Source organism: Sus scrofa, chromosome 12, assembly GCF_000003025.6.
Source record: "Sus scrofa isolate TJ Tabasco breed Duroc chromosome 12, Sscrofa11.1, whole genome shotgun sequence".
Classification (NCBI taxonomy): Eukaryota; Metazoa; Chordata; class Mammalia; order Artiodactyla; family Suidae; genus Sus; species Sus scrofa.
Genome location: NC_010454.4, coordinates 38,537,281 through 38,564,043, shown reverse-complemented (window position 1 = coordinate 38,564,043; position 26,763 = coordinate 38,537,281). Strand labels below are relative to the sequence as shown.

General features: G+C 46.0%; 1 protein-coding gene across 1 annotated transcript in view; it reads right to left on the bottom strand.

The window, feature by feature from the left end:
- Nucleotides 507-26,763, bottom strand: part of AATF (apoptosis antagonizing transcription factor) — a 101,729-nt gene continuing 75,472 nt past the window's right edge. Inside the window, exons 11-12 of the mRNA XM_003131707.4 lie at nucleotides 23,294-23,365; nucleotides 507-802 (exon numbers count right to left, since the gene is read on the bottom strand). Of these exons, the coding sequence (XP_003131755.1) occupies nucleotides 739-802; nucleotides 23,294-23,365 (136 nt within the window). The 3' untranslated portion in view covers nucleotides 507-738. The remainder of the gene's footprint in view (nucleotides 803-23,293; nucleotides 23,366-26,763) is intronic.

Genomic DNA, 26,763 nt, shown 5'->3' with positions numbered 1-26,763 from the left:
TCTCATTGCATACTGACCACAGCAGGCCAATAAATCCCCCTTATGGGGATTTAATTTCCAGCTTTTGACCTTTGGATGAAAAACAAGTGAGTCATTTCCTCCCGCTTAGATTTACACCAGAGCTCATCTCAATAAAGTGATTTAGGAATAGTGAGAATGGGAAAAGGACTCTGGGAGAATCTTTATGGGGAAAAAGAGGAAACTAAACAGAAGCCAGAGATTTATATTTAGCCACAAATAGGCAAACACCTCCGAGCGGCTGAGCGGCCAGGGCAGAGCTGACAGGTGCGGGGGATTCCTTGCTCCTCAGGGCCATGGCCGATCGCTAACCATCAGCCACTCGGAAAGCGGCCTCCGCCGCAGACACAGGCCTTCCGTGAAGCTGTATATTGTGAGGGAAAGCCATTTGCCTGGGAAGAAGCCAAACCCTCCCGAAGGCCCTGTCACCCTGCTGGAGCGCTAAATCACTCACTCCCTGTTGCCTGAGGAATCACGTGTGGCGGTGGTGACAATAAAAACACTCTTTATTTGTGGTGGTGAAAGGCCGTTGGGGGAGCCCTCTGCCCACGGAGCTGGCGTCCAGGCTTTCCTGGCACTCGTCAGGCAGGGGTCCCAGATGGTGCACCAGCCCGGGATTCCCACCCGCCCAACCCCACAGGCCAGCGGGCCGGGCCCCTGCGTTTGCGGCTGGATGGGCGGAGGCCCCTCCGTCTGGTCTCGGGCGAGGGCCGGGCGCCTTCAGGGCCCGTGGCCGTCGTCGGGCGGGTTGAGTTGGCCAAAAAGAGATCGATACAACTCTGTCCTGGAAGACAAAGGAAACAAGCTGGTTAACATGGTGGTGGACTTTCCAAGGTTAAAGAAGAACCAGGAAGTTGGGAAATACCCCCAGTCAGTGTCTCCAATTGAAAACACAGCCGAGTCATTAAAAACGCGGCCCACAGCCCCCGTGCACACACACAAAGGAAGGAGGCGACCTGGACGCGGCCACTCGAACAGCAGAGCATGTAAACAGCGCAGCGTGGCTGGTTACCCTGTCTCCAGGGAACGAGTTTTCTCCAAGTTCGCCCTTTACAGACAGGCTCTTCAGTACGAAAACAAGATTGAATATTTTAATAGGATGTATGAGGCTGCCACACGAGGAGGAGGACTCAATCAGACATGGGATGTAGGGGATATAATTTAGTTTTCATACATTTTCTTGGACTTGGCAGTACTTGAAAAACAATGAATATGACCCAGCAACAAGATTCCAATTACCAGCACACGTGTGGCTGCTCGTGCGGCTGCTCGGGCACCGAGGCTCTTCCCCACGCCCGGCCCTGCCCGCTGTTCTCCATCTAATAAATAATTCGACCAGCTAATTTATTTCTAAAGTTGGGTTTGATGTTAAAAAAAATCCTAACGTGCTAGAGTCTTGAGGCCATGAAACTGAAGTAACCGATCCCTTCCCACCCCCGTTCCTGCCGCCACCCCGCCAGAGTCACCGTGGGGCCCACAGCTCCAGAAGAGTCTCTCCGAGGAGATGTGAGGAGCCCCAGGGTCCAAGCGGGTAGAGGCCATGGGGAGGCGGGGGCTGCCGGGACCGGGCAGGTCTGGCCACGGACCCAGGGAAGGAGGGCGAGCTCTTGCAGGCGAAGGTCATGGACCAGCGAGTAAATGACCTCGGGAGAAAGCTGTGCCTGCTCTGTTTTATGTTTTCAGGACCTGACCATAAAATACAGCCTGCCGTCCTTGCTAAGAAAACAGGCTTTTAAAAGTGCTCTCATTATCTGAGACTCATCCTCAGCCAATCATCCTCAACACAAAACCAAAACAAAAAAAACCCATCTTTCAAATAGCTATTTTCAGTTCAGCCAGACTTCAACACTAAAACTTGTTAACCTGTTTTGGGGTTCTTGGTTTTTTTTTTTGTCTTTTTAGGGCCGTACCCATGGCACATGGAAGTTCCCAGGCTAGGGGTCAACAGCCCACAGTCTACACCACGGCCACAGCAGGCCAGATCCGAGCTGCGTCTGTGACCGACACCACAGCTCATGGCAACGCCAGATCCTTACTTAACCCACTGAGCAAGGCCAGGGATCTAACCTGCAACCTCACAGATACCAGTCGGGTTCATTACCACTGAGCCACAACAGGAACTCCCTTCAAGCCTGTTTTTGAAGTCACCCTGCTATAGTGGTCGGTATCAACAGAGGTACTACAATTAGAAAATCCAGCAGCAGGGATAGCATATGCAAACTTTTAAAAAAGAGCAAAGTCTTAAAGAAGGAACCAGGGGCCAAGTTTATAAACTACACTCACATGCTAGGGGCCACAGGGCAGGCAGGAAAAACGCAACCAGGAAACAGAAGGCCTCCCATATTACAGGGATTTTATGGCAAGAGTTTACTGGTACCCTCAGCCGCCCATGGTACCCCTGGGCCTACAGACAAAGGATGCGGGTTCACCCTAAACCCAGGGTCTCTTTTGTTCCTAAGCCGCACACATCTGCTGGGTGCGCCCTTGACCAGGCGGGTACAAAGGTGGAAGGCAGCTTCAGACCAGATGCAAATGAGAGGCAGGCAGCCTCCCCTCCAAAGGCGCTGGCTTCCAAATCACCAGCTCTGTCACATAAAAGACAGCTGTGCCCTGCCCAGGCGTAACTTTGTCACACGATGGCCTGCCTATTTGCCAATAAGGACAAGTCTCTCTAGCCATTTCCACAAAGAAATTAAATGGCATTAAGGGGAGAGTCACAGTGACAAAGAGAACAGTGTAGCTTTAAGGCGGCATCGTCCGATGAGCTGGGGCTGCAGAGGCACAGCGCCCGTTTAGCCCTTCACAGGCACCCCACCGGCCTCTGCCTGCCCGGCCCCGGCCTGGCCCCCATCATTACCGCGGAGCAAACGCTCCGCTCCACTCGGTGCTGCGCCGCAGTATCAGTGAACCGCCTGGGCCAGGGCAGCAGTTACTGTCCGCAGCAGGGTTCACATGTCACGAGCAGAGAGGGAAATGCTGAGACCCATGTTTTGATAGGACATCATTTCACACTCAGGTGGGCAAAGCTGCCAAACACATGCAGCTGTTCGCGGCAAAGCAACCTGGAAAGCTGAGTGGTCTGGGCTCTTAAAATATTTTTACAGAAAGAGAGAAAATATGAGTAAGGGATTATTCCAATCTAAAAATCCCCAAGCAGTTTCAAGTTCTAAGTCCTCCTCGCGCGCACCCCCCCCCCCCCCCAATCAGGGACTGCTTCTGCCTGCGAAGTATCTCCAACTCCCCTGCTTCTCCAGGCCTCTGCTGCTTCAGGTCTCCCCATCTCGTACCAAGAACGTGGCGGCAGGCTTCCAACCGACTCCTGTCCCCACACTCCCCCCACCCCCCGGCTTCTCCCCCTCAGCCCCCACTCCAAAGACCCTCCTGGGGTCTAAGAGCGTCACCATGAAGACCCCAGCTCGGCCCCCGCCCATCTGTCCCGGCAGAGGCTCTGCCTAGGGCAGAGCTGGAAAAACCACAGCCACCCAGGGGGGGTGAGGTCTGGGGTGCTGGCCCCCAAGCGTCTCTGCACGTCCCCTAACAGTACAAAATCCGGCAGCCCCTGCACACATTTTGAAGTTGACGCATAAAATTTTTCTTGGTAAGTTTAACAGTCACAGAGGATGTAGTTACTAGAATATTGTGAGTACAAACTTTTAAAATAAAACTTACACATCCCTTTTGTAATACACCCAGTGGAATCTACATGCCATACTAATTTGATATCCATTATCATTTATTTACACAACATACAAACAAACTCTTTAACTTGGAAATTTTGCGACATCTTTTTGCTTTTAAGCTTGTATTTCCCTTTGATTTTTCCCTACAGATTTTTGTCCTAATATAATTGTTTTATGCTTGAAAGTCTTCTCTTTATCACCCTACCATACTTCTTGGCCACAAAAGTAAGTATGCAAATTGAAACACTTTTTGAAATTTAAAAAGTTGAAACAAAATTATTTTAATTTCTTGAGACCATAAAGGCTCTAAGTAATTTTTAAAAACTGATTCTGGATTGTGTTATCATTATAATTATTATTAGAGTGCTTTTGGCGTATACAATAAATGTAATAAAATGTAGCATAATTTTGGTAAAAATTTTAATACACGTAAGTATGTAAAATACTGGACATTGTCTCAGTGCTATGGATGGGGCCCTCCCCTCCATTCCCATTCCATGGGTGAATCTTACATATCACTGGAGTGAAAGGGGGGTTGGCCTCGATTCCATTCCTGCCTTTAGCCTTCGTAGACTGTAAGTGCTGAGAAACTCTGTCATGTAAATGCAGATACGGGAATGAGGGAGTTTTGTTACAGCAATGACAATCTTTTCCATTCCTTCTGAATTACATGCTCCATCACATAGTGAGCTACCACCAAAAATTAGTTTTAATGATCTACAGCCAACAATGCAATTAGGTTCTCCTGCAATTCTGGTGAGAATAAAGACCCAGGAGCCACCTGAGCAGCAGGTGTTCCCAGGCCTAGGTCACAGCCGCTGTCAAGCCTGCCCCTGTGTTGTCTGGAGCAGTCCTTTCGTGTGGTTTTCCCACTCTGGACCCTGGGCACTGTCCCAGGTCAGGGGAAGAAGGGGCGTTTTGTCTGGTGAGGACAAGTGCGAAAGGCGAGGCGAGGGGGATCCTGCTTCTCCTTGGAAGACCTGCGTCCCCCAGGCTGAAGACCAAGGCGGCGGTGGCAGGTGTACTGAGCCACGCAGGTACTAGGCCTGTGCCAATGCTGGGGGTGGGGGTGGGGAAAAGCATCTGGAAAGAAGCAGGACACGTCCATAACCTTTCCCATCCCCAGAAAAGAAAACAAAGCTAAAAATAGAACCAGGTAAAGAAAAGCCACCGACGGGACAGAGGGTCAGACTGCCTTCTGCTGCACAGGACGTTTCCCCCGCAGCATCGTTCCTACCCGGGATTTAGCCTCGCAGAGAAGCTGAACTATCAATCCTTCAGGTTAACCTTGTCTCCAGCCCATTCTCCAGGGTAAGTGGATGGTTTAATACTTGAAGTCCCCTTAAGGCAATGCATAATGAACTTGGTTCTTCTTCTTCTTTTTTTTTTAAATACATAATTCCTGCTCCCTATCACATTAAGAATCAAGATTTGACTCCCTGGGCTGAAATGCCTTCCCTGTTTTGTCACCCCTCCCCCAGCCCCGGCCTCAATGGCCAGTGGGAATGTCCACGGTGGAAAATGTATGAATGTTGGTATCATGCAGGAGAATAACCTACAGAGTAATTAACAGGACTTGGACCTGAGGTAGAAGGTCGATAGCAGGGGCTCTTCCTTGAATTAAAATTTAACTTACCCTTTATTGCAACCTACAAAAGCAAGTAATGGGCACTAACATTTTTATTTCTTTTAAACTGTCATTTAGGCTGTAGAGGGGATAATTACCTATCTCTAGTGTAGTGAGGTTTTATAACCCTTAGTGAGGCATTTTCTAATTTAATATTTTTACTATATTATCATAAAACCTGTTTCTGGAAAAAAAATGATCATGGATTAGCAGCCGTTTTCCATAAAGAGAGCGCGTGTGTGCGTGTGTGTGTGTGTGTGGGGGGGTTCGGCTTATTTACTATGGGATTCTTCTGAAGAGACTTACCTGCGCCCTGGCTGGCTGGCTGGCTGTGAGGTTTGAAGCGGCCCTCAGTGTACGGCGTCGCAGCGCAGCCGGGCCCCTCAGCAACCACAGCACAGACCAGGGTCTCTCATGCTGTTATCTGGACAAGGAGCACTCGAGCCCTGCAGCTGAGCTGCGCGGGGCTGCCATCTGCTAGGTCAGGAGCCCGCAGCACCTGGGACCCAGGTGACTGCCTGTGCCGGCCACACCCTCCCACTCCGGCCCCACTGTCCCACCTGTCCCCATGGCCAGTGGCAGGCAGACAGCGGAGAGCCAGTGGCCAGGCCGCCACTCCCCAAGGAAACCTGCATAGCCTCCAGCAAGAGTCCACGCCATTCTCCAAGCACGTGTTACACACGCATTTTCCAAGCGTGCCAGTGGACACAATACCACTGCCTTCCTGATTAAAACTATGCATAGAATTTTCCCCTGATGAAGTTGAGGTTGTTCATTCGTTGCTTCACCGGGGGAGGGGTGTCCCCTCCCTAAACACACAAGCCACCTCCCGGAGCACGGGCTTCCCCACCCCCGCCCCTGCCCCTCCCTGCACCCTGGATGCTCGAGAGCGCCATGGGGCGCGCTTCTGCACAACTCCGGGTCTCAGACACACATTTGAGAATCCAAGGATGACGAAATGCATAAAGGGAGAGTGGGACGAAGGCTCCGATTCCAGCAGCTCTCGCGTGCAGGGGACCCTCAATCAAACCCAAGCCCCTGTGAGCCAGCACAGACACGGCTGGACCAGAAACTCACACTGACCGCCGCGGTGGCTCTGGGCAGACCTGAGGACGATGTTAGTGATACGTGCCTCCTCCACCCCGGCTTTAAAACTCTCTACTTATGAGCGCTGCGGAAGCTTATAAACGTGTATTCGATGAGAATGGACCTTGGCCTCAGAGTATGACACACAGGTATGATAAACTCATACAAGTCACCTGGATGCCTGTTACCTGTTAGCTTTTGCAGGATGGCAGAGACACACGGGACACGCAGGAGCTGAGCTGGGAAGGTGAGAGGTAATTCCATCCAGGACCACCTGCTCCATTCGGAGATGCAGGGACGTTCTTCTTCCAGGCACTCCCTCACCCTGCTGCTGTGGGACCCCCACCCCACCCCTCCAGGCCCTCCACAGCCAGGAGACAGGAGAGGGCCGGCTGACTGCTCTCGCCTGGGGCAGCATTTCAACGGCTGCTGTCTTCTCACTAAATCTGTCCTCTACGGGAAAAGAAACAGTCCGTTCCCGCTATGACCAAGTTGGAGTTGTTCTGCCAGCCTGGAGGAACCGCTCTGGGTCCTCCAGTTGGCCAAGGAGCCAAGGTAGGCCCTGGGCCTCTGAGCCCACGCCGGCATGTCGGCACAGTCTTGGTGGCTCCTCTGTCCTCAGCATGCCCTTTCCTGCCCTCACAGAGCTTCCACTCTCTGTTCCACCTGCCAAAGTGCTCAGGGCACCCCAGATGCCACCTGAAAAGGGCATCTCGCCCATGATCACTTGGCATGTGCTACTAACACAACCTCCAAGGGGCTCCTAACCCAACCCCAACCACCTGGCTGCTCTGGGATCTGCTCTCCAAAACACTAAAGACGGCCCTTTCCTTAATTTTCCATTCCTTCTGCTCCCTCTGACCCAAATACACTGCGCTCTGCGTCAGAGACTTTAGAAGAGAGAGAAAGATGTTTGAGAAATGTCTCTATGCCCTAAGAAGGGAACTATATCAGCAGGCAGTTGCCCTGTGCTCCTGGGCGCTGTGTGCGCTGTGGGATCAGAGGCAGAGCACACCTCCCTGGACTCTGTCTCTCCAGAAGCCTGGATGGTGAGGAAGGCAGTGCAAGTGAAGAGACAGAAATACGCCTTGTTGGGGGGGGGGGTGTCATTTACTCAGAATGACATAAAAGAATAATGAGAGCAGAAAATCCAGAATTCCTGAATGCAGCCGAAAGGTCAGCATGTAAACTCCCTCACTTTCCTCCCAACACCGCCAGCAACAAAAAGTGCATCACAGCCTTTACTTCTGAAGTGCCATCACAATTTCATACCCCAAAATAATACACACAAAACCAAGGAAGGTGAAAAGAGAAGAAAGCAGCCTTCTCTTCCCAAGGACTTTTTTCTTAACAGGATCAAGTCAGCAAAGTAACAGGGACTCAAAGAATGCCTTCACCTATTACTAATTACCTAGATCTGGGTACAAACAAATCTCCCATCAGAACCTGGCTGAACGCTTCACAAGCTCTGAAAGAGCCAATTGCAGCTGCCTGAACCTGCCACAAGGTGGCAGCACACGATGCATTTCTAAGCGGACTGGGCAACCAGGAGGCTCCCCATAAACTGTGGCCATAAATTACCTAGTGCGTCTGCCCCCCATCGTCATCCTCCCCAGTGCTTGAAGGAGACTCTGGAAGGTCTCTTCCAATTCGCTCCTTTGGTCAGGTCAGAACTAGGTCCTTCAAACCTCTGCAAATGCTTTTAGCCCCAGAGCTTTAAATTACAGATGGTGACATGTGGCCTCTGGCCTGTCTCCTAAAGATCAGACAGACTCGAGATTTATAAATGTTCAAAGACGCAGGTTCAGGCCCCAAACAAAGGACCTGAACGGCTGGGGAGAGGAAGGAGAGGGGAGAGGGAACGAGGGGTGAATCTGCAAAGGTTTTCTCCCCACCCGTGCTCCCTCCTCGTGCCCAAACCAGTTACAAATTCACTCCACTTATACATGGAAGAGAAATACTTGAAACCTCCATCATCCTACCACTAGCTTCAAGTCTTTCAAATTCTTTTAAAGAAAAATAATTTACCTTGGTGGACTTGTACAAAAAAAGGAGGGGGGGCGACTCTCGACAACAGGGATGTCACCTCCCCCCGTGCATTAATATTCCATATTCCCAGGATGATTTCCACTTTCACAGTTTGACTGTTTTATAACAGATTTGATGCGAGAGAAGACAAATGGCCTCGCGAAGGAAAGACGACAAATCATTCACCGCTTTTAGCAGGGTTTTCTCTTTATTTTTATTTATTTTGATTCTGTGGCTGGGCTGTGGAGCTCTCCCTGCCTTGCTGGAGATGTTTAATATTAACGTCAAGCCACCACGATCCTGGCAATAGAGTTGGCCGGTGCCGTGTTTACGGCTTTGTGACTGCTGGCTTCAGGAAGATGAAGCTCCTTGTTCAAACAGCAGCCCCTCTAACAGCTCCTGTTAAAAGCCCGGGGATGCTTCACTGCTTAGACGTGAATCACTTCCTCCGACTGCACGGAGGGGAGGCTGACACTGAGTTACATTTGTAGCCCTATCAGGACTGCGGCCCGACTGCCCAGGGCTGGGGGCGGCCGAGGATGACGCTTCCCTCAGCTCCAGCTTAACGGCTACTTTTTAGGGGGTCAAAACACACAGAATTAATGAACGCGTTTGTCTTCGACCCACAGAGTTTCAGCAAAGCATGCGTTACTTCCAGTGAAAAGCTGGAGGACTGACTTTACCAAAAGCCCCACTAACACTGGCAGGACACGAAGGTCCCTTCGGGGCCCTCGGAGCAGGTGCTGTCGGCCCCCCCCCACGCGCCCCAGGTGCAACCACCTCGAATTGTTTGGGCTCCACCCTCTTGGTCTTTCCCATCTTCCTTCCACATCCCCCTCCCCGCCCCCGGCTTCTGCTCTCGGCCCTCCTCCCTCCTCTTCTCTCGGGACGCCTCCCCTGGCCAACTCCTCCTGGCCCCAGGTCTGCCCATCTCCTCGGTGGGAAGGACGCCCGCACCCTCGCCCAGGCGGAGCCTCCAAGCCAATAAACTGACCCCCACCAGGCCCTGTAAAGCTGTTCACCTAAACTACCTTTGTTAATGGCAGCAAATTCTCTGTCATTCAGGCCCCACACCTACCTGTTTAATGGCAGGAAGCTACAGGTATCAGTACCACACTGTCTGATTAAAATATAAAATCACCCTGAGATCGGGCTCTTGTCTGGACAGATTACTTACATTAATTGATAAATGCCAATTGATGCCCTACACCTGTCAATTTCTTTATTTTTAAAGGTTTCCTTCAAAGCCCTTCCCCCTCCCCTCTGTAAATCAGAGAGAAACGGGGGGGGGGGGGCACGGGGCAGGGGGCGGGGGGAATGGAGTTTTATCCAGACACCTGCTAGGCACCTTCCCAGGAGCAGTGACCAGGGGCCCTCGGCTTCCAGATGTCTGCAACTGGGCACCTCCCCAGCCACCCGCCTCAGTTCACCAACCAGACAGTGAAGTCAGAGGTCCCTGACGTCCACCAGTTACAGGACTGGTTTTTAAAAGCCTGACTGCTAAGTGCAGAATGAGTGGTTTGCATTTCTGCCCCTGGAAGCTGGTGAGTCTGTTTTGTTGCAGGGCTGCGCCTCCCCTGCAGGATGGAGAGGTGGACGAGGAGGCCGAGTGCTGCCAAGTGCGTGGTGGAGAAAATGTGTATTGATTTCTTCTTTCTTATAAGGGAGCACAAAGCATTGAAGAACAATTGCTCCTCTTTGCAGCATTTCACATTCCACACCAGACAAAAGGCCCAACCCCCACCAGCCTCCAGAAGCAGAAAGGGGAAGGGGCCAGGAGTAGCTTCTACGTGTCAGGGCCGCCCACTGCGGGACGCCCAGCACCCCGGGGCCTCCCCTGCCCCTGACCAAGTAATTTCCCTCTCTGGGCCAATGTTTCCTCATCTATATTGGAGAAGAAAGAGCCTTCAGTCTTATTTACCTTTTAAGTGGAGGTGCCCAGAGGGTAGAAGAGCTAATGTTTATAAAGCGGCCTGCTCCCCAGAGGGAGACAGAGGATAAACACACAGGGTGTGGGGATGGCTCTGCAGGACTCGCTTCCAGGGCCGTCACTAACAGCTTTTCCCCTTACGAGTGCCCGACTCCCCGAAGTACAATGAGGCGATGCCCTTTATCTCCACACCCCTTTTTGGTTTGACACTTGATACCAACACGAGAAACAACAAAGGTAACCAGGGACTACGATGCCTTGTTAATGCACAGGCAGGAGCCATTCCAGAACTGCTTTCTTAAACCAAACCCTGAAAGCAGTCCAAAGAAACTGACCTAAAACTAGAACTGCTCATCACAGAGCCCTGTCCAAATACTCCACGTTTCCACAGTAACCAGTACTGAGCAGAAGGGCCGCTGGAAACCATAGCCAGTAGGGTTACTGGGCAGGAGAGAACCTACAGTAGCACCAAGTTTGCCACATACACACTTTGGAAATGGTGGAAATACAAGAGTGTTCTTGAAAGAGCCTGTCCCAGGGTTCATCCTAAGTAAAAAGACCTCAGAAATCCTCTAGGTAAAGGACTAGGAACGAGAAGGCCCAAAGCTGGACTCTGTCTCTGCGGCTTTGCCTGTGTGGCTGAGAGTGAAGAATGGAACACGGAGCTGGCCCATCAGGCGGTACAACGTCCCTGCGTGGAGACAGGGTCCCCAGAGAATGGGGGCAAAAGCCGGTGGGGAAACGGCTGCATACGAAGTGCTGTGGGGACAGAGCGAAGTGTAGACGGTCCTCGGCTCACCATGGCTCAAAAGTTTTCGACTTTATGACAGTACAAAAGCAATGCGCACTTAGGAGAAACTGGACTTAGAATTATGAACTGTGACCTCTCCCTGGGCTGGCGAGGTGCCCGAGATCCTCACCACTGACACGGGGCAGCTCCCAGGCAGCCAGGTGACCTCGGAGCAGGCGGGCAAGAGACACACGGACAACCCTTCTGTGGCTCACTTTCAGGATAGTATCCAATCAACGACATGCGACACTCAACACTTGATTATGCAACAGGCTTTGTGCTGGCTGCAGTTCTGCCTAACTCTTCTGAGCAGTTTAAGGTGGGCTGGGTTCAGCCGGGATGGCAGAAGGCTAGGTGTATGAAATGCATTTTCAACCTGTGATATTTTCAACTTACGGTGGGTTTATAGAGCTGTAACCCACTGTAAGTCCATGAAAACCTGTGAATTAAAGGAGTTAGATGACTTGCAGAGGTTTTTGTAAAAGGCAAGAAGGCTTTGGAAAAGGACTGTTTTCAAAAATAATCTTACTAGCAAATTCTTATTAAGTAACAGACTCATGAGCTGAAGGCCTTTAAAGGCATTTCAGACAGAAGACCTACAGCCAGCTCTTCTCAGGTCTGCACAGAAACGGGGACGTCTGTGTTGCAGACCAGACAATGTCATAATATGTACGCATGTGAAAACCGAAGTTTTGTTTAATCAATTATCTGTAAAGATATCATTAAAACAGTCCAACTCAGAAATAAAAAATTACAAAGAACATTCCATTCTCAAGACTCTAATGAGCAGTCTGATGGAAGGACTATCTATTTTCGCTTTATAAAGAAGAGAGAGGATTTCTTCGCGGTCACACTGCCTGGGGGCTGGGGAAGAACAGGTGAGGATCTGGAGTCCGTTCTCTAGCTTAGAAGAGGCTGACATCAACCAGGAAACTCCTTGATTCTTTTATTCTTTTGACCGCACCCATGGCACGTGAAGTTCCCAGGCCAGGGATCGAATTCTGCATTGACAATGCTGGATCCTGAACCCACTGCACGTAAGAAAATTCCAGAAAAGACTTTAAATAAATTATTTTGCAAATGATACCTGTGCTACAAAAATGCAATATAATAAGGAAGGCAAGATACAACTGGAACCAAAATATATTATTCCACATGTATGAACACAAAACCTCAATAATACCAAATACAGGATTATAGTAAACATACACAATCTACTCTGACTTATAAATTAAGCATTCTTAGCAAAAAAAAAAAAAAAAACCCTAGTAAGTATGTTGGTGATCGGTAATAAGTACTTTTAGAGAGGAACAAATAAAGCAGGGATGAAAGAGCCTACTCGGTGGGGGATGGGGAACCATCAGAGTCTCCCTGGAAAGGCTGGTATGAACCAAGGACTAGGAACCCCAAGACAGGAAAGCACTGGAGTGTGTAGGAGAGGTGGGGTGGGGAGGGAGGGGGAGATGGGATAGGGGAGGTGGGGTAAGGGAGATAAGGTGGGAGGGGCAGGGGCAAGAGACACTAGCGGGAGGAGCAGGGAGTGTGTCCCAGGACATGGCAGGGGGGGCGCCTAGCCCACGGGACAGCACAAAGGGCCTGCACATCAAACCAGGTGATGAGGAAAGAAAGGCAGCAGGACGACAAGTCCCTGCAGGCCTCGAGTGGCAGGTTCCAGTAGTCTGAGGGCAACGAGGAAGAGCATGCTCTAAGTGCTCTCTTAGGAAGGGGTAACCTGGCAACGACATCTGGAACGAATTAGATAGACTAGTGGTTCTGAGGCTGTGGTGTAACAGAGGACGTGGGAAGTGAAATAAATCTAGGCCCAAAAAGAAGCAGTAAGGGGAGTTCCCCTTCTGGCTCAGTGGTTAACGAATCTGACTAGGAACCATGAGGTTGTGGGTTCGATCCCTGGCCTCACTCCCTTGGTTAAGGACCCGGTGTTGCCATGAGCTGTGGTGTAGGTTACAGACACGGCTTGGATCTGGCGTTGCTGTGGCTGTGGTGTAGGCTGGCAGCTACAGCTCTGATTAGACCCCTAGCCTGGGAACCTCCATATCCTGCAAGTGCAGCCCTAAAAGGACAAAAGACCAAAAAAAAAAAAAAAAAAAAAAAAGAGCAGGTCTGGAAATTCAGTGATTCACACTAAAATGTGAAAAGCATTTTTACTATAATAACAAGAAAAAACTGTTTTAATCCAAGTAAGTTTTCTCCCTCCCAAGCAAGTTCTGAATGGTGAGAAAGACCCTGTATATGCGTGTTGGGGGTGGAGGGGGCTTCCCTTTGTACATTATTGCCACATATTTCTGAAAGCCTGCTGCTTTCTTGGAAACAATGGCAGGGGTCAGGAGCGCATTCCCAGATGCATATACTAGCTCTGCTACAAACTTGCTGTTTATCTTGGGCAAGTTACAAATTGTTCCATGTCTCTCTACTCTTTATTTATTTTTATTTTTATTTGTTTTCCCCAGGCTGCCCCTGCAGCATATGGAAGTTCCCAGGCTAGGGATCAAATCCGAGCTGCAGCTGTGGTCTACCTCACAGCCACTGCAACACCAAGCTGCATCTACAACCTACGCCTCAGCTCTCAGCAATGCCAGATTCTTTTTTTTTTTTTTTTTTTTTTTGCCTTTGCTAGGGCTGCTTCCCGCAGCATATGGAGGTTCCCAGGCTAGGGGTCTAATCGGAGCTGTAGCCACTGGCCTACGCCAGAGCCACAGCAACGCGGGACCCGAGCCGCGTCTGCAACCTACACCACAGCTCACGGCAACGCCAGATCCTTAACCCACTGAGCAAGGCCAGGGATCAAACCCGCAACCTCATGGTTCCCAGTCAGATTGTTAACCACTGTGCTACGATGGGAACTCCAGCAATGTCAGATTCTTAACCCATTGAGTGAGGCCAAGGGTCGAACCTGAATCCTCATGGACACTATGTCAGGTTTTTAACCCGCTGAGTCACAACAGGAACACCAATGTCTCAGTATTCTTATTGTAAAGGTATCAATCACTTCAGTGGTTTCTTATAAGGATTGAACGAAAATATACATGAAGAGTTTAGTACAGTGTCTGACATACAGTAAATGCTCAGTAAGTGTCACTTCACTACCAATCAGAAAAAGGGTATCAGACTCAGGGTGGATAAATCATAGCAAAGGAACACATTTAAAAGCTAGGATGATCCGCAAAGCTTAGCAACCCAGGCTGCTCAGGCGGCCCAGCGATGGCTGTGGGAAAGATATCAATAATATGGATGGACGACTAATCTGAATTCAGGTGACAAATATTAACTGTTGCCTACTTTCTTACAAGTTACTTCACTGTGACTAATAGAGTATCTATAAGAGAACTGCATTTTAAAAGACAATAATAATAGACTACAAAAATTAAAAATAATAATTCCTTAAGAGAAACATTTATACCCACTGTAATGAATGTGAAATATCCCTTTGGGAGAAAAACTGGAATCACAATCCTTTGAAGAAATTATGAGGATTTGACTGCAGTTTCTTTCTAAAGTCAAGTAACTCCATTTTGAGAAAAGATTTATCTGTTCAGCACCAACAATCTCTTTCTAGAAAATGTGTTTTTCTCTTGCTACAACCTGCTTGGAACTCGGCGTCAATCTGAGAAGGCAAATTCTCCAAAATTCTAGAAGACTGAACTGCAGGGAATCAGGAAATACAGAAGCAACAAGGGCAGTGATTTCTTTTCAATCCAGCAGGAAAACTCTGGCCCACGAGCCAGGTTTGAACTTGAGGACGTTCCCTCTGTCCTTATCCGCTAGGGAAGGAGGAAGGCCTGAGCCCCGGGCTCCGAGCCGGACCCCATCTGTAATGACGATCAATGGGGGTCCTCTGCCCTCAGCACTGCTGGGGGGCCAAATGCATCACGCCGCCCACCTGAGTATCAACAAGCAAATTATAAACTGTGTCAATCCGAGTTAATGCAAAGCTGTAATCCTCTTTAACAAGAGATCAAATCACTGCCATGAGTTATGTTCATTCTGAAATCTGATAAGGGAGAGAGGGAACCGCTAATAAAAGAGTAATGGGCGCCTTTAATGGTGCTGGGGACAGGCAGCACCAGTGCAAGCAGCGCTCCCGCCGCTGATTAGATCAATGTGCATATTTGCACCGCCTTGTTTCGCCTGTCAGAACAACCTGTGTCTTTTTGGGAGATAAGAAGCCTCAGAGAAAACATCTGCATTGTCGCCATTCTTGCTGGCAAGTTTTTCCCCAACGAGAAGCGGTCTATGGAGGTCTGGGTTATTAGCTGATATGCTCTCAGACGCCGAGCAAACTTCATCCGAACACTTTGCCATGACTCAGTGTGTGGCATCTAATTTAAGAAAAAGGGGGTGAAGTAGGTAACGGGACATCAAAAACAGTCTAGTAACCTCTGGGTTGCCAATTAGGGAGAAGAGAATACCGTCAGTAGAGTGGCAGGATGTGCCCACAGTTAGGGTGCAGACCCACACACAAAAGTGGCACGCGGAAGATAAATTGCCTGTACAAATTCTATTATTCCGAGGCATCTCAAGAGCAGCGTGGCAGTGATGTTGACAAAGCACTTTACAAGGCTGGATTACATTTGTACATTTCTAAAACTCCGGATGTAAAACAATAACGAATTTGGTCCTCTGCAGTTATCATTAGCAGATCCTCTCTGCGTTTTTAAAGCCAGCAGCTTTATAAAAGGAGTGGGGAAAGTGATTTTTTTATTTGTGGGGAGGGGATGGGGGCTAGAATAAAAATTCTTGCTATTCCTACTGGGAAGGGAATATCTTTACCTTCTTTGCAGAGGAATGGAGTACCAACAAAATGTTGATACTGCTATCATTTTTCTAGTAGGAAAAAAGCTTCTGAGGAGAAGACAATAACCTACCCTTCCAACGACAGCACCAGAATCAGATTTCGTCTAATGACCGCTCTCCGAAGCAGCAGTGAGCACAAGGCAAACACCAATTTTCTCAGGCATACACTGCTGCTCAGACCATCCTCTGCTGACAACAAAACCCATGCCAACAGTGCAAGTGGTTCCTGGGGATCCCCTTTCCATATCTGGGGCAGTGGCCAGTTGTGAGGAACACGTCTCGAGCTGTGTCAGAAGTTTTAGAATGTATGTCTCCTACTTGTCACACTGGCATTTTACTATCTGACCTACTCAGCGCAGCAAATGAAAAAGAATGAACTTCTTTAAGCGTCTGCTCAGAGGGTCTTTCAAAAACACAGGCAAAAACTCAGATGATTATCCTACAACCAACAAATTCTGCATTTTGTTAGAACCATAATAAAAGACCACCTGAAGGGAGTTCCCACTGTGTTGGGTGATAAACCCGACTAGTATCCATGAGGATGCGGGTTCAATTCCTGATCCCGCTCAGTGGGTTGGGGATCCGGCACTGCCATGAGTTTCAGTGTAGGTCACAGATGTGGCTTGGATCCCGAGTGGCTGTGGCTGTGGCGTAGGCCGGCAGCTGTAGCTCCTACTAGAACCCTAGCCTGGGAACTTCCATATGCCTCGGGTGCAGCCCTAACAAAGGGGGAAAAAGATCACCTGAAGTGTTAGTTCATATTCCCTCTGGACTAACAGCACCCTGGGGTTTCGCAGCATGTCAGGTAAGCTCTGTTTCTGAAATGTCCTTGATAAGCTTAGAATAACTTCAGCAGTCAGAGAGGGGAACAGCAATCCTCTAAGTCAGCAAATAACTCACTGGCCTGTTCTTGGTGGTGACAACACGCATAGAGCGGTTCTCTACCGATGGGACATCAAGCCCCGTGTCCGCCTCAGCCCATGGGGCCACTAACTCTCTCCACAGCATCACACAGTACTTCCCTCTTCACAAAGAGGAGTCTGAAGGGCAAACAGGAGCTGTTCTGGGAGCCGCTCTGCCCAGTGGCAAGAGTGCCCAAGGGTCCAGCAAAGCCAGTGACTGTTCTTTAGACTCATGGTAATCTCCTCCCCTGCAAGCAAACCCCTAAGAGAGGGGCAACGCGGGGTTTCTCTTCTTCCTCCCAATAGAAAAGATACCACTACCTTTCTAAAGATCCTTTTGCAGAGAGGACTTCTTCCAGGAAGGATTATTTTTAATACCCTGTACTAAAGATTTCTGCTCCCTCTCCTGTAATGAGTTCTGTTCCAGTCTCAATTCAATTCCACCAAGTGCAAGTTTTCTGAGCTCAAGCTGGACAAAGGACGTGGGGGATTAAGGACAAGTTAACAGCCCAAGGAGTCCCCCTGCTCCTCTATTCATACTGGATATTAACCCAACACAGGCATGTGTGTGGAACAATAAACTGGACCCGAGAAACAAGTAAAGACAAGAGAAGGGCTTCTCTCTCCAGACCTGGGTAGGAGGAACCACAGGCAGAGTGGCCTCTGGAATAAGAAACCGAAAGGGCTGGAAAACCTGTTGAGAATTTTTTACCACGATTAAAAAAGGGGAGGGGAGAGCCTGGAAAGAAGCTAACGGGGTGTTCAAAAGCCGGTTTTATCCATATGGTTCACAGGGCAGAAGCCTTAAGGGCAAGATCTTTCATTTATGTAATATTTCAACAAGAAACAATAAGGACCTTCCCACCTCCTCTCTATACTAACGATATATATATACATTTTTTGATGAACATGCCCTGTTCTGCTGATAAAAGCAATACAAACTCACTGTAAAAACCAAATACTACAAAAATACATACACTAGAAAGTAAAATGTGTCTTCTACTCTGAGCAATTTGTGAAGAGTTTAGTGTACACAGTTTCAGAGTTTCTTATTTTTTAGTGACAACCAATACGAATGCATTCTCATGGCAGGAAAGCAGAGCAAAACAGAAGTATGAAAAATGAAACCCTCTGTCCCTTCCTCATCCTAGTCCCTTCCACGTAGGTAAATATTTTTCTTTTTTCTGTTTTTCTTTTTAGGGCTGCATCTGCGGCTTATGAAAGTTCCTAGGCTAGGGGCTGAGTCGGAGCTACAGCTGCTGGCCACAGCCACAGCCACAGCATCCAGAGTATCTGAGCCGTGTCTGCAACCTATACCACAGTTCATGGCAACGCTGGATCCTTTAACCCACTAAGCGAGGCCAGGGATCGAACCTGCAACCTCACGGATACTAGCTGGGCTCCTTACCACTGAGCACAATGGGAACTTCCATAAATATTTTAAATATTATTGATGTATGAACTTCCTAGGCATTTTCCTAAACTCTATAACATGTATGTTTATGTATGTGTACATATATAACTTCAATTTTTATTTTAAAACCATAAACGGATCATGTTACAAGAACTGTTTCTTTTTCTAGTTAACAAAATAACCTGGAGATATTTCCATGACAGTATAATATTTAAGGTACCATGTTTTTGTCAATCATATATGTCTATTCACTCAAAAGTAGGATTTGATATAGTATTTTGTAGCCTACTTAGTACACTAAACATTACGTTAATATATACAGCTCCACTTCCTCCTTTAAGAGCTGCTTATAGCTTCACTGAATGATTTTCTGTGATATATTCAACTAGGTCCCTACTGATGGTCATTTGGGCTATTTCTTATTTTTCCCCATTATAAACAATGTTACAATAGAGACCCTTGACACACAAAAAAATCTGCCAACCTGCTATTTCCTTAGGTCAATTCCTAGAAGTGGGTTTTTGGGTCAACAGATAAATTTATTTAAAATTTTAAAAAATATTGCCAGATAGCCCTCCAAAATAATGTTGCCGATTACATTCCCAATAACAGTTATATGAAAGTGTTTCCCCGCACCATCAACACTGGGGATTACCAATCATTTAATGTTTTCCACTGTTTTTGTTTTGTTTTTTTTTTTTTTTTTTTTTTTTTGTCTTTTCTAGGGCCACATCCGCAGCATATGCAGGTTCTCAGGGTAGGGGTTTAATTGGAGCTGTAGCCACTGGCCTACACCACAGCCACAGCAATGTAGGATCCGAGCCAGGTCTGCGACCTACACCACAGCTCACGGCAACACCAGATCCTTAACCCAGGGATCGAGGCCAGGGATCGAACCCGCAACCTCATGGTTCCTAGTTGGATTCGTTAACCACTGAGCCACGACGGGAACTCCTGCTTTCCACTTTAATAAGAAAAAAAATGAAATCTCATTATTTTAATTTATATTTCTTTGATTAAAGAGATTGACAGTCTTTATGTTTTTTGGCCATTTGTGATTTTTCTTTTAAATTTCTAAGTTTGCTTGTTGACATGCTCTACCCATTTTTAAAAATTTACCATGTTGTATTAGTTTCAGGTATACAGCAAAATGACTCGGTTTTATTTATATATATACATATCCATTCTTTTTTCCCATATAGGTTATTACAAACTATTGAGTAATTCCCTGTGCCATACAGTAGGTTCTTGTTAATTATCTATTTTATACAGTAGTGTGTATATGTTACTCCCATCCTCCTTATGCCCATTATTATTTTTACTGGGATATTCTCAGAGATTTTTAAAAATCCTTTTTTTTTTTTTTTTTGCTTTTTAGGGCTGCACCTGCGGCATATGGAGGTTCCCAGGCTAGGGATCTAATTGGAGCTACAGCTGCCGGCCTACACCAGAGCAACAGCAACACAGAATCCAAGCCTTGTCTTTGACCTACACCACAGCTCACGGCAATGCCGGATCCTTAACCCAGGGAGCGAAGCCAGGGATTGAACCCGCAACCTCATGGTTCCTAGTTGGATTCGTTTCTGCTGCGCCATGATGGGAACTCCCTAAAAATCTTTACCTAGCTTATTACACAGTAACATCATATATTGAACTTTTTCTTTCCAGTTTGTCATTTACTTGTAACTTTTTCTTTTTTCTTCCCTTTTAACGGCCACACCTAGTGCATATGGAAGTTCCCAGGCTAGAGGTCGAATCAGAGCTGCCGCTGCCAACCTACACCACAGCCACAGCAACACAAGATCCGAGCTGCCATCTATGACCTATGTCACAGCTCATGGCAGTGCCAGATCCTTAATTCTCTGAGCAAGGCCAGGGATTGAACCCTTGTCCTCATGGATTCTAATCAGGTTCTTAACCCACTGAGTCACAACAGAAACTCTTCAATATGACTTTTATGTAATCAAATCTACTAATATTTTCCATATGGCTTTTGTCCTTGGTGTCATGCTTAAAAATCCTCTCTCGGAGTTCCCATCGTGGCTCAGTGGTTAACAAATCCAACTAGGAACCACGAGGTTGTGGGTTTGATCCCTGGCCTCCCTCAGTGGGTTAAGGATCCGGCATTGCTGTGGCTCTGGCGTAGGCCGACGGCTACAGCTCTGACTAAATCCTGGCCTGGGAACCTCCATGTGCTGAGGGTGCAGACCTAGAAAAGACAAAAAGGCAAAAAAAAAAGCCTTTCTCTACCTCAAAATCACAAAAAAATAAATAAATAAATAAATAAAATAAAAAAACCTCTATATAAGCACATCAAGAATGACATATCTAACAAGGAGGTCCATCTGCAGAGCACGGGGAACTATATCCAATCTCCTGCGATATATATGTATTCCTCAGTCACTTCGCTGTACAGCAGAAATTGGCACATTTGTATATCAACTATAATAAAAAAATAAATAAATTTTAAAAAAAAGAATGACATATTTGTAACTTAGTAAAACCAGAACTACTCACTTGGAGGAAACTAGTATGCACTGATACTAAAAGGAAAGTTTCCCATTCCTCGATGTTTTGTGGTGTACAAAGCAGGACATCAAATAGCACAGTACTAGATTATTTCCAATTACGGAATTACCTAAACAAAAACTGCTTTCTTCTTAAGACAAAGTAATACTACCTACAGGCACACTGGATAATTTAATACCAGAAGCAGAAAGAGCTAATACCTACTTATTCTGTCTATAGTTAGTCCGGCTTATTCAGACTACGGAGCGTAAGTGGTAACGCGGCTGCCTGCCTCTACTTCCTTAGGAAACACAACGGGAAGGGAGTGTACTTGGTAAAAACAAACGCTCGCTCGGTGCTCCAACTACAAGACTTCTAGTAAGGTCTTTGTGTTGCTAGATCAGCTGGAGAACAATACTGATGATTAGCAATCAGCCCACAAGGGATAGCCTTTTTTCCCATGAACACCTAAGGCCACCGGACTATTTTCCAACAAACACATTCCTGATGCCTCGAGTGCCCACTCTACCTGAAGTGACAGTGTAACAGAGTCATGGCTGATGGGGTATGACAAGTTTGGGAGGGGATTCTGGGACACTTTTACAGTTCTGATAAAAGATAGGTATGGCTGACACCAATCCCTCCCTCTTCTCCCTGCCTGGAATGCATGCTTGATGGCTGAAGCTAGAGCAGCCACCTTGTGACCAGGGGAGACCAATTAATAATCACTGTGTTGAACTAAACTTGCACATCTACCACTTTTCAAGCAAGGAGGGAAATCTTATGGGGTTTAGCAGCAAACTAAATACTCTCAAATAAGAAGGTTAAATGTAGTTTGAGGGATAAAGCTGGCAAAACCCACATATACCTACATTATAACCAATAATTTCACTTGATAAAGATTTATGTTTAAAAATGTTTAGCACATCATTACAACAAAATTAAAAACAATTTAAAGTTCCAACAATAGCTAAGTAACATTATTAAAAAATTAGTCAAATTTTAAAAATAATTTTAATGATATAAAAATGGTCACAGTGGGAGTTTCCTGGTGGCCTAATGGTTAAGGACTCAGTGTTGCCACTGCTGTGGTTCAGGTGACTGCTGTGGCACCAGATCAATCCCTGGCCTGAGAACTTCTGCATGCTGCAAGGACAGCCAAAAAAAAAAAAGACACACTAGAAGGGAACTCAGGAGTTCCCATTGTAGTTCAGTGGTTAACAAACCCAACTAGTATCCATGAAGATGCAAGTTTGATCCCTGGTCTCGATCAGTGGGTTAAGGATCTGGCATTGCTGTGGCTGTGGTGTAGGCCAGTAGCTATAGCTCCAACTGGATGCCAAGCCTGGGAACCTCCATATGCCACAGGTCCGGCCCTAAAAAGACAAAAAAAGTTAGAAAAATAAAAATAAAAGAGAACTCAGGGAACTTATAAAGACTGAAAGGAAATATTCTGAGATGTTAAAAGTGGCTATCTCTTGGGTATGGGCATGTGTGTATGTACACACTATTTTCTATCTCTGTAAGCTGAGAGAGCCTAGAAACAATGACACCCAGAACAATGAGCACCCCAACACCCAGATGTTGGTTTCTAAAAACCACAATCCACTAAAAAGAGTCAGGGCTCTTTGGAGAAAGACAGTCCAGGGCTGGAATATAAGACGAGCCTAGAATACCTTGTGGCAGATAGTAAGGAAGCAGCACGGAGTGACTGGGGACATCTCAAAAGGACCCAAGCCAGCCTGAAGGGCTTTCCATTCATCTGAGATGATTTTAAGTAAAGATAAATAATGATAGTAAGAGGTTATAATTAATTGAATAAAATAGGAACGTATGAATCTATCCTGATATAAATGAATGGTAAATAAATAAAGGAGAAGGGATATGTCTAGATACATAATACTATAAACATATTACATAGAAGAATGCCAAATAATAAATATAGAGGGAATTATTCTTTAAAAAATGGCTTATCTCCAAACTGTAATGAGTACACATTTTTTTCCTGTAAACATTTCTACCTTGTTTCAGTTTTATAAAATGAGCATGTACCTCTTTTGTAAAAAATACTCAAAACAAAAAAATCCTCAATAGCAGCCTGAATAAACACAACGTAATACACATCTCTACAGCAATCTCTAGAGCCATGTTAAAAAGGCGAGCATATGCATAAAACCCCAAACACAAAGAGCCAGTGTGTGTGCTGTCCTAACCCATGTGTCTGGAGAAGAGCTCAGATGTCCTAGGCATGTGGCTAAAGTTAAAACCAAACAGCAAAAACAAACACAAAACCACCAGAGGCAGCACTGAGATTTATGGAAATTCTGTTTGGGTTTTACAGTTATTATGGAAGTGAAGAGATGTGACAAGGATCCTTGCTATGATGCCAATGACAAATGGTTAACTGATAAGAAATGGAGAGGGCGACGGGCTGCAGAACAGGTCAATATCAGGCTGTCATGAAGCCATTTGAGACGTATAATTAATCTATTACTCACCTGGCATCATCATTCATTGTGGTGTGGTCAATGGGCGCCATGAAGCTCAGAAGCTTGCTAAGGACGTGAAATCTAAATAAAGTAGGAAACAAACAGGCAGCAACATCAGCAACTATGAACTTACAAAAGGAAACACATCCTATGAGGTAACAAACTCCAGAATTAATCAGAGGAATAGGGGGCTCCAGAGTGGAATGGGGAACAATTTGTAGGCATGCACCACTCACAACTAGAAAACCCTTTTCCTTAATGCTACAGGAGAAAAGTCTGGTAACAGCACACTATAAATGACAGTGTCCCCATTTCAACACAGGTCCATTTACACCACAGCCCCCCCAAAAAGAGGAGATACACCTATGCCCTTGAGCAATACACTAACCCTCAAACATCACTCCAGACAACAGACAGTGAGGACCTGACTACCCCATTTCCCCCTCCTCTACACACATCTGATCATTTTTCAGTCTTTAAAGTTACCTACTAGCTGTAGCACAGGTGGTGGTATAACACTCGCATGGAACACCTCATCACCACCACCCCTCACCAGCACTGGGTCAGAAAAGGTTTCCAAAATTGCCTTCACTCACTAGCTCCACAGCGTCTTTCACTTCCCCCATCTTTTCCTTTTCAGCCACACTAGTGGCATATGGAAGTTCCCAGGCCAGGGACTGAATCCAAGCCACAGCTGTGACCTACACCACAGCTGCTGCAGCACCAGATCCTTAACCCACTGCGCTGGGCTGGGGATCGAACCCACACTGCCACAGAGACAACACCAGATCCTTAACCCACTGGACCACAGCAGGAACTCCTCACTTCCCTTATCTTTAAATAAGGTTCATAACAAGTCTGATGCCTAGATCTTCAGTCAAGGTATTATGGAAATTTAAGTTCCATCACCTCAATTTTCCACCAATAGAGAAAAAAGGTGTTTTTGCATGAAATGCTTTTAGATCCTCTCTTGAAGGGGGCTGAAAAATATTTGACCTTACACAGACCAAATCATACCAAAGAGAATTCAAAGAAGTATCCTTTCCTGTTCAATATGCCTATTATAAAACTCTAACCGAAAAGACTCTTCTTGGGCAAATTACTATATCCACTGATAAAAATATGATACAAATATTTTCACATGTGTAATGTTTTACAGTTTTATTATTATCATCATTATTTTTTGGCTGTGCCTATAATGTGCAGAAGTTCCTGGGCCAGGGATCAAACTTGAGCCATAGCACTAACAATGCTAGACCCTTAACCCACTGAGCCACTGGGGAACTCCTCTTTTTACAGTTTTAAAAACATGTTTTCACACATCAGAGAATCTGACTATCTACCCTACTACTAACAGCTAAGCCTCCCGAATTCCATTCTTTTTTTAAACAAATGAATTTAAAAGAAAAACAGCGATGAGATTTTTCCCATTACAAGAGTACTGGAAAAATTATCAATTCATTACAGAAAACCTGGAAAACCAACCAACTGAACACACACTAAAAATGCGTATGTAGTTCCTCTACCTACAGATGACTGTTACTAATATTTTGGTTAGTTACATTCATTTTATATAGTAATCCATAGACACACATAATTTTGTATCCTTTTTTTTCACTTAGCAGGTCTCAAAAGCTATATACAAAATTCTAGGAGTGGAAGTACCATGACATATTTTCATATTTTGAACACTCATATTGCTTCTAATTCTTCACTTTTTAGAAGATGCAAAAATAAAATAACTGTGCATATTTATTTTTTTAAAAAATGTCTGCTATTTCAATTATAAAAAGTAACATAAAATTCTTTTTTTTTTTTTTGGTCTTTTTTTTTTTTTTTTGCCATTTCTTGGGCCATACCCGCAGCACATGAAGGTTCCCAGGATAGGGGTCGAATGGGAGCTGTAGCCGCCTGTGAGAGCCACAGCAACACAGGATCCGAGCCTCCTCTGTGACCTACACCACAGCTCACGGTAACACCAGATCCTTAACCTGCTGAGAAAGGCCAGGGATCGAACCCGAAACCTCATGGTTCCTAGTTGGATTCGGATTCATTAACCACTGAGCCATGACGGGAACTCCAGTAACATAAAATTCTTATAAAAAGAATCCAAATTCAGAAATGCATAGAGAACTGACAAGTCCCCTATAGTCCTATCCCCTAGAAATAAGCGCTGTTAATTAAAACTGCCACATTTGCAGGAGTTCCTATAATGGCTCAGCAGTAACAAACCCAACTAGCATCCATGAGGATGAGGGTTCAATTCCTGGCCCTGCTCAGGATCCAGCATTGCTGCAACCTATTGTGCAGGTTGCAGACGCAACTCACATCCCACGTCACTGTGACTATGGCATAGGCCGGCAGCTGCAGCTCTGACTGAACCCCTACCCTGGGAACTTCCATATGCCGCACGTGCGGCCCTAAAAAACAAAAACAATTGTTACATGTGTAGTATTTTCTATACATAAGACAAACATAAACTTAATACTTTTCATAAAAATGAGATTATATATACTTAATATTCCTCATTATGCTTTTTTCTACTATGTCGTACTCTAGTCTTTTTCACAGCTGCTGTATTCCATTGTGTCAGTATATTGTAATTTATTAAATCTCCTATTGATAGGCATTTACACAGCTTGCCCTCTTAAAAAAAAAAATTAAACAGTGCTAAAGTGAAGATTCCTACATATAAATTATTGTATATTTACACATTTCTATGGGCTAAACTTTGATATGTGAGATTGCTGGTGAATCGGAAGGTATACATATTTAAAAGTGAAAAACTGAGCAAAATGCCCTCTGAAAGTTTATGTTCATGTATGAGAATGTAATTATTTACGTAACTTTTACATTTAATTATAAAGCACAAATATGGTTAATAAATAGAGTTTAACACCTTTAGACTTTACCAGACTTCACTGTCCATGTAAAAAAATGAATACTACTCTTGGCTGTGTCCAGAGACCTGTTTAATTCACTGTCCAAAGACTATGAACTATATACACCCTGTGGTTGTGTTGTCCAATCCGGGGGTCAGGGGCCACATGTGGCTACTGAGCACCTGAAATGTGGCAAATCTGAACTGAGAAGGGCCAAACAGAGATGTGTACCAGATTTTCAAAACTTGGGATGAAAAAAAATGTAAAATACATCATTAATCATTTTTAAAACAGTAAGTTGTTGGAGTTCTCTGCCGTCTCGGCAAGTGAAGGATCCAGCGTTGTCACTGCCATGGTTCAGGTCACTGCTGGGACACGGGTCGATCCTAGCCCGGGAACTTCTGCATGCCGTGGGAGTGGCTAACTCCTTCCCCCCAAAAAAACAATAAACTGTTGAAATAATATTTTTTATATATTGCGTTAAATGAAACACAGTAAAATTAAGTTCCCTTGTTTCATTTTTTTCCCTTTTTAATTGTGGCTAGTAGAACATTTAAAATTACATATGTAAAGATATTTCCATTGGATGGCACTGCT